Genomic DNA, 12,581 nt, shown 5'->3' on the forward strand with positions numbered 1-12,581 from the left:
CTGCACATTCTTTCATTAATCTCTTCTCACTGGCCATTCCATATAAAAGGAACAATATAGGGCTACATTTGGGTTGACATGGAACCTCAACAAGAGAATAGAAAGGATGATGCAACCATCCAGATACTTAGTGGACGGAACGACAAACAACTCTCTGCTACTCTGGAAATTCTAGCAAAATAACAATAAAGGATAAAGAAGCAAAAAGAAAACAGTCAAGGAGAATGACAACAAATTGATGAAAAGACAAAGAGAATGGAAAAAACAAGTCAGTAAGTCCAATGTTTAAGCTTTGAAAGAACATTTTATAATCCACCATCCCCAAGAAGGCCTCAGAAGCAACCAGTCCAGAGTTAAGGCATGAGGCAGAGGGTCCTGGAAAGGCTGTGTCTAAGAAGAAGATCGAGTGGAGAGACTGCCTGGTCCATCTTAACATGCTAAGAAGAATTTTGCAAATAAGTCAGTGACAGAGGGAATAATTAACAGAAAACATAGAAAAGACAATTAACTCCATGGAATTAAAATGTTACATAAGGTTGCATTTCTGACTCACAGCAATAACCAAAATACATATACTTTTATCATTGGATTTAACCACAGTTGTGCTTTAACTATATTGAAAAATGCAAAAGGGAAGGAGGTATGCATATCAAAATAAAACCTCATCTTCACATTCAAATAGAGTAGAAATAGTTATAAATAAGTATATTATTTTTAAATATGGAAATAAATATGAAAAACAGCTAAGAAAGAAAGGTAGCAGCCCCTAGCAAGTGATATTATAAGAGGGAGAAGGCAAGAGGGAAAAGCCTGGAACAGATGATGGCTGATTTTTTTTGTTAAAAACTTTACGATATCATTTGGCTTTTTAAACTATGAACCTATAAAAATATAATAAAATAAAATTACGAAACTAAAGAAAATATAACAAAATGTAGTACACACCCGGCCCTTAGAGAGAGCTCCATAACTGTAAATGCAATCTAAAATTAGGATACCGGCGGCGTACTTGGCCCAGTGGTTAGGGTGTCCGTCTGCCACATGGGAAGTCCGCAGTTCAAACCCCGGGCCTCCTTGACCCGTGTGGAGTTGGCCCATGCGCAGTGCTGATGCGTGCAAGGAATGCCCTGCCACGCAGGGGTGTCCCCACGTAGGGGAGCCCCACAAGCAAGGAGTGCACCCCATAAGGAGAGCTGCCCAGTGCAAAAGAAAGTGCAGCCTGCCCAAGAATGCCGCCGCCCACACGGAGAGCTAACACAAGATGACGCAACAAAGAGAAACACAGATTCCTGTGCCGCTGACAACAACAGAAGCGGACAAAGCAGCAGCAGCAAATAGACACAGAGAACAGACAACCGGGGTTGGGGGGGGGGGGAGGGGAGAGAAATAAATAAATAAATAAATCTTTAAAAAATAAAATTAGGATACTGTGAAAGAACAGCAAACCTGTCAAGTCACAGACAGATAAGGTTATGAGGTGACTTCACACAATTAAGATTACTGTGTACAAAATATAAGCAAAGAAACAAAAATCCCACCAAACCAATCATTAACAAAAATCCCAATGCTCAATGGTTTAGCAGTGGTAAAGTTTTATCATAGTTTTTTGAGCTAAGGGACAAGAATGATTTTTCTGAATGAGAAGAACCACCTTCAATCATTATTAACCTACACTGAATGGCTCTGGAAATTAGGCTTTGCTGAAGTCTTGATAATGTACTTTAACAAATTCAATCTAAAATAACTGTGACAATTAACTAGGTTCAAATCATAAGCAATTCCAAGCTGCTTTATACATATACTTTCTATGCTGTCAAAAATAATATAAGAAGTGAGATCTCTATTCCCCAACCAATTTGCAGTGGATGTATTTTCTGAGCTCTGAATACAGTTAAACAGCATTTTTCATACCTTGATGCAAGCGCAAAAGAAATTTTCAGATGTCAAAAATCCATTCATCTCTGCAAATGAGAAGCTTTCACCTAACCCTAGATTGGAAGTGATTAATCTGCAGTGTAATGATGACATGTAAGAGGCAAATATCAAGAATCAAAAAGCATTCTATAAATGCCCCGCAAGTGATGAACATACTTCAATAAAATGCTATGCTTGTGGACTGATATCAGTATATGGCAGCACCTATCAGTGCAAAAGAACATTTTCAAAGATGATATACATAAAATCTCATTATAGATCAGTGTCAACAGATTAGATAAATATTTGCAATCATTTTTGGAGAGGGGAACTCTAACTTTAAATGCCAGTTAGGTGAATGTAAGCCTCCCCAGAAAAAAAATTCCATTTTCTCATTAGCAGATTTCTATTATAGAACACTGAACTCAATTATTAGTATACTTTTTATTTCATCAGTTTAACAAAGTTGTGAAAATTTCTTTTCTCTCTCTTATATATGTACATTCATAATAGCCTCTTGGCCCACAAAACCTAAACTATTTCCTACTGAGCCCTCTACAAAAGAAGTTTAGTTTGATGACCCTGGTCAAAAGCACCCTACACCTAAAGTGCTCTTCCTCTTCAGGAATCCTCCCTCACAACCTGGCGCTGATTCTTCAACTCTTGGAGACTTTTGGGTAATTCTGTGTAACACAGTGAAACCTCATGTGAAACCTCATGTGAAATATGAATATGGGGAATGTTGCCTATATAAGCCTGCTTTTACAAAATAGAAACAAATAAACTAGAGAGACCGAAAGAGAACGGGCAGCTTTGGACAGCATGGTAGCATACAGAGACTGAGAGGTGAAGAGGTGTTTTTTCTTTATTATTATTGTTGGAACAATGAAAATGTTCTAATAATGACTGAAGTGATGAATGCATAACTATGTGATTATACCACATACCAATGACTGTACACACTTTGGGTGGACTGTATGCTTTATTTGTATGTATCAATAAAAGTGATTTTTAGAAAATTAATATATGTTTTAACACCATTGTTAAGATGTCCCCATGCCAGTGTGGGACCACATGCTGATGAACTGATTGAAAAAAAAAAACGGTGGGGGGAGGAAGGGAGAAAGAGAGAACAGGTGATGTGGGAATTGTTCTATAAACCACAAAAGCAAAGAGTCTCTGTCAGCACAGAAAAATAAAACAAAGTAAACAAACAAAAAATAAAGTGTGAGAGACAAGAAGAAAACCTTAAAAAAAATTATCCTGAGAAATGCTTCTGAAATTTTAGCTCCTACCACCAAACAATTACTGATACCTATTATTTACAAAGCACTGAAGATACAAGTTAAAATTTCTTGCCCACAAAGTGCTTATAATCTAATTTATGGGGGGGGGGGGGGAATCTTAAATAATTTAAGGAGATATGCTAATAATTCAAAAAGGAGTGACCACAAAGGAAATGGACAATCCAGAAGGGTTTGACAAAGAAGGTAGAAAGACAGCTGAGTCCTGGAAGATAAGAATGATGCCTAATTTTATTTATCAACCTGGCTAGGTTATGTATCCAGTTGTTTGGTCAAATACTGGCCTACTTGTTACTCTAGGGGTATTTTGATTCTTTTCATCAGCAGGCACTTTGGGCATTTTTTTTTTTTTTTAAACATCATGTGTAAAGATTACCCTCCATATGGTGGGCCTCATCAAATGAGTTGACCATCTTAACAGCAAGAACTGAGGGCTTTGCCTCAACACATCAAAAATGACTCTTGCCAGAATTTTCCACCTGCCAGCTTCTCCTGGAGCATTTGGCCTCAGGATTTAAACTTCACCTGCACCAGAATTTTCAGCCTGTGGCCTGCCCTCCAGAGTTGGGAATTGTCGGCTTCCATAACTGCATGAGCCAATTTCTTATAAAAAAAATATGTCTCTCCAGTTGGTTCTGTTTCTCTGGAGAACCCCGAATGAAACATGACATTAAATAGAGAATAAATAAAGCAATATGAGATAAGGAGTCAAGAGGTAAAGGAGTACTTAGAAGGAATTCTCCACATCGGGAATTCATGCAGGATAGTAATATGGACACAAAGTTAGAGAAATCATACGGTTTATAAAAGAATCTGAATGTCAGGGGAAGGAGTCAGAGCTCTGCTGCATAAGCACAAGGGGAGCCACTGAAGGCTGAGTATACTCAGAGTGAGGGACTTGGGGTTGGGATATACAAAGTGGTATTTTGGATGCCTAGGAAAGATTCACTTAATTCGAGCAGAACAACTAGAGCAGAGGTTCTTAATCAGAGGTCCATGAGCTTCAACTGAAATTCAAAAAAACATTATTCTTGCAGGGATGTGTAGACGTGCTGAAGAGGGTATGATATATTTATTAAATAATAAACAGTATAGCGTGGACTTAGTAAGGGGTCCGTGGTTTTCACTTGACTGGCCAAAGGGTCGGTGGAACAAAAAAGGTTAAAAATCTCTGAACTAGAACATCTCCTGAGATAATAAGGCCTGACCTAGCTTCCCAGCAATAGAAATGGTAAGAAAATAGACAGGTGCAAGAGTCACTAAGAGGGTAGAACCAGTAAGTCTTAGTAAATAATTGACTAGGGTGAGAAGCATGATAAAATGGGACTGAAATTTCCAATCTTGGAACTGATGTTCAGAAAGACAGGTGATTAAATGGTTTGTGTCCCCTCCCGCCCCACAGGTTTGATATCCTATTAAACGCCAACACACACACACACACACACACAGAGCCAGGTGACCTAGAAGCTAGAAGCAGGTGCCTAGATCTCCACTAGCACACTATACTTCAGTTTGCTAGGCCTGGCTGCTCCCTGGTGCCCACCTCAACCCCCCTTAGAAATTGGAGGATGCGGATTTCAAGCCATATCAAAGCAAACTACAGAAACTGCTATCTATTAATTTCCCAAAAATACCACCATGCCATATTGTACCTGATGCAAAGAGCCTGACCCCTCCAGGGTCTGGCAGTAAGATACCGCTTTCCTCCATGTACATAACTCATGGAAGGAAACTCCTGATAATCTTAATGGGTCTTACCATTCAAACCAAAGTTTAAAAATTAAAAGAAATGTTTTCTTCTCTGTGGCTCCTTGCCCATTACAGGTTATTCTGGCAACAGTTGTCTTCCAATTTACTGCATTAGCAGATTAGCAGAAACAAAGTAGGATGTTTAACAGAAGCTCTCCTACAAAGAAAAAAAAAAGTACATATCACAACATGTTTTCTTTAGGCCTTTTTTTTTTTTTTAAGATTTTATTTATTTCTCCCCACTCCTTGTTGTTGTTGTTGTTGTTTTTAAAGATTTATTTATTTATTTATTTATTTCCCCTTCTCCTCCCTGCCCCAGTTGTCTGTTCTCTGTGTCTATTTGCTTTTTCTTTGTCCACTTCTGTTGTTGTCAGCGGCACGGGAATCTGTGTTTATTTTGGTTGCATCATCTTGTGTGTCAGCTCTCCGTGTGTGCAGCCCCATTCCTGGGCAGGCTGCACTTTCTTTCACACTGGGCGGCTCTCCCTATGGGGTGCACTCCTTGCGCGTGGGGCTCCTCTACGCGGGGGACACCCCTGCGTGGCACAGCACTCCTTGCGCACATCAGCACTGCGCATGGGCCAGCTCCACATGGGTCAAGGAGGCCCGGGGTTTGAACCACAGACCTCCCATGTGGTAGACGGACGCCCGCACCACTAGGCCAAGTCCGTTTCCCAACCCCTTGTTATTGTTTGCACTTGTTGTGTCTGCTCATCTTTCTTGTTTCTTTATGATGCATTGGGAGCTGAATCCGGGACCTCTGATGTTGGAGTGAGGTGCCTAATATTTCAGCCACCTCTGCTCCCTGCTCTGCTGCATCTGTCATTATGTATTTCCCTCCCTGTGTCTCTTGTTGTGTCACTCGCTGCGCCTGCCCATCACGTCAGCTCACTGTCTTCTTTAGAAGGCACTAAGAACCTCTGCTCCCTCCTTTGTTGAGTCTCTCATTATGTTTTTTCTTCCTGTGTCTCTTATTGTGTTAGCTTGCCATGCCTGCCCATTGCGCCAGCTCACTGTCTTCCTTAGGAGAAACTGGGATCCAAACCAGTGACCTCCCGTGTGGTAGGCAGGAGCCCAGTCACCTGAGCCACATCTGCTTCCCTCTTTTGGTCTTTTGATAAATACCATTAAAAGATACTAGCTCTCAGTCTTGACTCACACAGAGCTATGCCTCAGAGGACTGAAAAGTTCCAGTTTAACTGAAATTTTCCTACGTGAAAACAGGAAAAGAGTCAGTTATCCCTCTACCTCTGCTTTTATCCTACACTAACCACTAACCAAGAAATAACTCCAGACATCAAAATAGCACTGGCAACGAGTGAAGGAAAAACACATATTCCCATCTTTATCTTATAACATGTCAATGACATTCTTATCCAAAAGAGCTGAATGCACAAGCACTGTACTTTAAAATACTAAAAACAAATTTAAAAAGTGTTTTCCTCCAAATGCCCCCATGTAGCCCATGTAAATACCTTAGGAACTGTGAGGGGAACATTAAGGTCATTTAAGCACTGGCTAGGGCCAAATTCAGACTCTAATGTTAATTAACCAAACACTGCACGTGAGAGGAACAGAAACTGTCCTCCAAAGTGCTTCCACTTATAACTTAATACTGCAGAAAAAAGTGCTCAAGTTGTGGACATTGCGCCAATTAAAGATACCAACACATCCACCAAGGCATCTCAAAAAAATAAAGTGCTGTTCATCTACTGCCTTCCTCCTTCCACAAAACTCACGCTACTTTGTGACTTTAACACAATATTTTCCCTCCAAAAAAAATACTTATAAATTGCAACAATGCTAACTGCTTGTTAAAAAACTAAATGAATCAAACCTAAGTGAAAATAAGGAGAATATTTAATTCTAGAAACAAAACATTTTACCAGCTAAGTGCCTATGAAGATACACCTGAAGCATAGCTGGCCTTCTGAATTTATGCTTAAAATTGTAAGAGCAAATCACATACAGCTAAAGTCCTTGACATGACAAGTTTAACATGCTGGCTTAAAAACTATTACCAGGGAGCAGATGTAGCTCAAATGGTTGACTGCTTGCTTCCCACTTACAAGGTCCTGGGTTCAATCCCTAGTACCTACTAAAAACTAATGAAAGCTGTGACTATACCAAAACCATTGAATTGTACACTTTAAATGGGTGACTTGTATAGTATAAATCTCTATCAATAAAGCTGTTATTGAAAAAACCAACCCTCATTGGGGAGCAGATGTAGTTCAGTGGTTTAGCACCTTCTTCCCATGTACAAGGTCCTGAGTTCAATCCCCAGTACCTCCTAAAACAAACAAACAAACAAACAAAACTATTACCAGGGAAGCAAGTGTGGCTTAAGAGATTGAGCTCCCACCTACCACACAGGAGCTCCCAGGTTTGGTTCCCGGTGCCTTCTAAAGACAAGCAAGACAGTGCCCTGATGCAACAGGCAGACACAGCAAGCTGACGCAACAAGATGATGCAACAAGAGACACAAGGAGGGAAACATAATGAGACACAACAAAGCACGGCACGGAGGTGGCTCAAGTGATTAGGCACCTTCCTCCCACATCAAAGATCCCAGGTTCAGTTCCCGGTGCCTCCTAGAAAAACAAGGAAGATGAACAGACACACCAAGTGTAAACAACAAAGGTGTGGGGAGAAATAAAATAAATCTTTAAAAAAAAACTATTACCAGATGCCATAAGAAGGTCTAGCCCCAAGCAGTCATTCTTTATGTGCTAGGGTTCCAGACCCACTGAAGAATCTGACAAAATTATATACTCCCCAAAATGTACATATGTACAAATTTTGGCATTTAAATTAAAATGGCTACAATATGGATGAAACCTGAAGACATTATGTTGATGACCCAGGCACAAAGGGACAAATATTGTGTGATGACATATTATATGAAATATCGAGGACATGCAAATTCATAGAGAGAAGTAGATTACAGGTTATGGGGGGGATAGAGAATTGGGAGATAAGGAGTTACTGCTTAATGGGTAGAGTTTCTGTTGGGGTGATGGAAAAGTTTTGGTCTTTTTTAAATTGATTTTTTTATTTTTAAAGAAGCTGCTGACTGACCCTCTCTCCACATCAGAGGTCCCCAGGATCGTATCCCAGTGAATCCTAGAGGAGAAAAGACGAGAAGACAAAAAGAGAAACAGATACTGAAGATCACAAAGACAGCCAAAACAGCAGGGGAGGAGGAGGGAGGGGAAAAAAGAAGCTGTAGATTACATAAATGTTACATATAAAATAAAAGGGATTCCCATATGCCCCACTCCCTCCCCCTCTCACAGGAAGTTTTGGTAAAAGATGGGGGTGATGGTAGCACACACTGAAAATGCAATTAATACCAATTAACTGTATTTGAAAGTGGTTAAAAGGAGAAATTTTATATATATACAGATATAGCTACACACACACACACACAAAGTGAATGGTTTGAGGATTCTCAAAACCAACCTACAATCATTTCTTACACCAGCTGCAATCACCCACTTCTGGAATGGTCAATCACAGGCTCCCTACCAGCAGCTGTTAACTACCACCCTCACTGAGTCACTCATTGGCATTCAATGAAGACAAAAAGAGCTATCAAATGTTTTCACAGCATTATAAATCCAGATGCTTATCTAAATTTTAATAAATATGCCCAGACATAATCCACTTTTCAGGAAAGGTTCTTTTTTTAATTGCTCATACACTAGTTTTTTCACTTAGACTCATTAGGGGAAAGACTGGGGCTACATTACAGATGCTAAGAAATTTGGTTACTTAAAAGCATACGAATGTAAGAAACAAGATCAAAAGATGGAAAACAGAATGGAATGATGTACAAGCATAATATCAAATTCCTGGGTAAAGTGTATATCGGGGACGTGGATGTAGCTCAGTGGTTGACAATAAAATTGGAGGGGGTAATAGAGGGAAGCGGAAGGAATAAAGGTTGAAAGCTAATTTAGTGTCCACTTGGATCCCTAAATCTCCTTGTCCAGGGCTAACAAGAAAGGTCTCTGCCCTGGGAGAGCCCAGTTGCAGATGGGATTGCCACCAAATGAAAACGGAGGCCTGTGTGAGCTGCTGATGAATACTATATAACACAGACAAATCCAGCTGCCCACCCTCCCATCCCCAGCTGGATACCCCTATTGTACTCCCACATTTCTAGCTGAGAGGCAAGATCTTTATTCCCAGGCTGAACACGCGAAGTATCTTCTGAGTTATATAACTAAAAACGAAGAAAACAGGCCTGAAAATACAGGCACTGAGGGCTTCTCAACAAAAAGAGTCCAACTAGTCACTCTGCTGTAAAGTTCACAACCAGTGTGCCCCAACCATAAAAGAAAGCTTCTAATCAATGCGATGCGAATGTTGAGGACGGAGAAATATAATATCAGCTACTTACTAGCTGTGTGACCTAAGGTAAGTCATTTAACCTGAACCTTCAATTCTTCGTCTATAAAAAGGATCAGGCTAAACTGACTCTAAATTTTCTTCCTGTTCTAATAATTTACTAATCTATTCTAATAATAAAGTAATCAAAGCTTTAAATATAGTGCCAGGGGCTACAGACACTGGGCAAATTAAACTACAGGAAAAATTAAGCAACACTTGGTAAAAGAATAGAAGGGGAGAGACTTTTTTTTTTTTAATCTGTTTTAAGCCTGTGAGGACTGAGAGAATGTTAATGTTAGAAAAGTATTATTTAGGAAATGAAGATCTTGGCCTGGAAATATTCAGACAAAATTACAACGTGTGACAACTGAAAAGGAACTAAGCCAGAAAGATATTTGTTTTGAAAATTAAACATACAGATGATGGTGGATCCCATGAGGATGATGAGAGGTTCTCCCCAAATAACACACAAGCTGAAAAGAATAAAACATCCCTTAAATATTTAATTTTCTAGGAAACCATAGTTTTAAAACTAATTTAAGGAAGAAACTGAGAAGGGGACTACTCAAAAGCAACTGGAGGGAATCAGATATGGCTCAAATGATAGAGCTTCCACCTACCATATGGGAGGACCTGGGTTCGATCCCTGAGGCCTCCTGGTGAAAACAGAAGAAGGGAAAGCGTGCCCGCACGGCAAGTCAGTGCCTGTGTGAGCGCCCATGTGATGAGTGTGAGGGCCCATGTGATGAGCGCAAGTGCCCACGTGGTAAGCCAGCGCCTGCGGAAGTGAGTCACGCAGCAAGATGATGATGTAACAAAGGAGAAATTAAGGGGAGAGTGAAGGTGAAGCACAGCAGGGACCAGGAACAGAGTGGCGTAATTGACAGGGAAACTCTCTCTACATCAGAGGTCCCCAGGATCAAATTCCAGTGAATCCTAGAGAGAAAATGAGACGAGAAGACAACACAGACAGCAAAAACAGCAGGGTAGGAGGAAAGGAAGGGGGAAAATAAATAAACATATAAATCTAAAAAAATAGTAATATGTTATTTTTAAAGAAGGCAACTGGAGCCGTAGCACTATATCATGAAAGCCAAGAAAAGAAATGGAGGTGGTGATCAATAATATCACATGTAGTTTGAGAGATGAAATCATCAGATTATTAAGAAAGGAATTCACATGCACAGAGAAAGGACTCAGATTGTTAAAAAAAATAATAATTTCATTTTTATATTTATTTTTGGCAATCATTCCCGCAGGAGCCACATTTTCTTCAATAGCCATATAACCTAACCCTATCACAAAGCTTCTCCTCTTTTCATTAGTGCTGAGGGCAGTGAAGAGAAAGCAAGTACAGAGTAATTTTAAAATATCATTCAAGAATGAAGAATGGTTTAGCCTAAAATAGCATTTAGCTCCACCCACTTAGGCAAAGAACTTGAGAACAGGCAAGAAACTTTAGAGAAGAGTTAACAAACCCCATGTGCTGTCACTGCACAAGAGTTTTTAAATCCTATTAGGTAGTTATTGTTTCTATCTTACAGTTGAAGAAAACAAGAAAGGTCTTATGCACATCTAATGAATTTCCTGAAGTGGAGGGTGGCGAGAAGTGGTGAGGCTCGTCATAGAGGGGAAAAAGCAGTAATAATCTGTTCCCTATACTCGCATAAGAATTTTTTAAATTTATTTTTTATTAGAGAAGTTTACAGAAATTAAGGTTTACAGAAAACCCATGCAGAAAATACTGAGTTCCCATATGTCCCCCTCACATGCAGTTTTCCCTATTATTAACACTTTGACATGAATTTTTAATATAAATACCATGATATTCTGCAGTGACGCAAATTCACAAAAGGAAACCACAGCTATCACATAACATGCAAGAAAGTCTTTTCTCCTTATATCATATATCACATGAAAACAAACAAAATGCACTCAATTGCAGACAGATGATACCCAAAGCCACACAAAAGCAAGTAGTCTCTCCTTACTAATATCAGGATGTCCTCGGGTAGGCCATTCAATCAGAGCAGCATCTTAATGAGGATTTCTAAGGTCTCATTTCTGCAGGGGTCTGCAAATGCGTTCTCCAAAACATTCAACCTAAAGACTGGGAAGGTAATCCATCTTTATGCAGTCAGGAACCACCTGTCTTGTTCCCCATTTCATCCTCAATGCCTAGCACATTTTGCTTTTTTACGTGTGCCCTATGTGAAATCAGCAAAAATGAGTGCACAGACACTGATACTTGGGAGAAGCAACCTAGAGAAATAGCATAATCTGGATGTCCCAAGAGCATTTTCCAACATCAATCAGTAACCCTATCAGTTAAATTCAAAACTCCAATCATTTAAACACAAGCCAAGAAGAACGCCAAGTATCAAACCACAAATCAAAAATCACCATACCAAGAATCTAAAGATGCTACTGTTTAAAGTACAAAATAGCCAAGGTAAATCTATACGACCACCTTGGAAAAGCACGATCATGTATGTGAAATACTTTAAGTAAAAACGGTGACACCTGACTGAATTACATCACCGTCTGGCTATGTACCTAATGGACACTCAAATCACTGCAGTCATGCATGAAGTCAACCCAATCCAAGTCGCTGCTAAAGTGGAGCCAAGTCATGAATTAGTAAATTGGCACCCAAGGAAAACCCAGAGAATCAACTCTGCCACTGTGTTTAAAAATAGTGTGTACAGGGGCAGAGCAGTGTCCAAAGGGCTATCTGGTCCCCATCACCAAGGTAGACAGCCAAGCTTAACTCAGTTTCAGAACTCAAACTTCATCATCCAGCAAACAACAGCAAAAAAGACACCAAACTGTTCGTACAGCATCTTGATGACCTAAGTGATTAATACTTCAGATAAAGGTAGAGATTAAATAACATGCTGAGCACAATGAAATATGTTCACTGAAAACTCAAACCCAAAGATGGCATTTTTAGCTGTAAAAACAAGATGCCTAAGAGATGGCAAAAAAAACTTCACACAGGTTCTTGATGACTGTACTATCCTAAGGAATGGATGAAACATGAACTGAGAAAAGACCTGGGCACAATCAGTTGGAGCACTGTCATAAGGTCCAGGAGTATTTTTTACCCTCCTAGTTTTGAACATAAACCTTTTAATTTCTGGTTGGCAATTTCAATATTTATTTGCCTTAGTCTCCATCACTACTACTTTAAAGAACTCAAAGACAAAGTAAGTG

The 12,581-nt window shown here is 39.7% G+C and overlaps 1 protein-coding gene across 50 annotated transcripts in view; it reads right to left on the reverse strand.

Moving 5' to 3' along the window:
- Window positions 1-12,581, reverse strand: part of PPP6R3 (protein phosphatase 6 regulatory subunit 3) — a 150,098-nt gene that overhangs the window by 105,613 nt on the left and 31,904 nt on the right. For 19 of the 50 annotated variants that reach the window (XR_011649851.1, XM_058305058.1, XM_058305045.1 and 16 more), the window contains one exon: window positions 4,977-5,124. The exons of 12 other annotated variants lie outside the window; for them this stretch is intronic. Coding sequence is in view for 37 of the 38 variants with exons in the window: in XM_058305058.1 (XP_058161041.1) it covers window positions 4,977-4,979 (3 nt within the window). In the remaining variant the exon portion in view is untranslated. Of the gene's footprint in view, window positions 1-4,976; window positions 5,125-7,178; window positions 7,261-8,048; window positions 8,094-12,581 lie in introns of all 50 variants that reach the window. 19 more of the 50 variants (XM_058305050.2, XM_058305034.1, XM_058305064.2 and 16 more) reach the window with 2 other exon arrangements.

Source organism: Dasypus novemcinctus, chromosome 10, assembly GCF_030445035.2.
Source record: "Dasypus novemcinctus isolate mDasNov1 chromosome 10, mDasNov1.1.hap2, whole genome shotgun sequence".
NCBI lineage: Eukaryota > Metazoa > Chordata > Mammalia > Cingulata > Dasypodidae > Dasypus > Dasypus novemcinctus.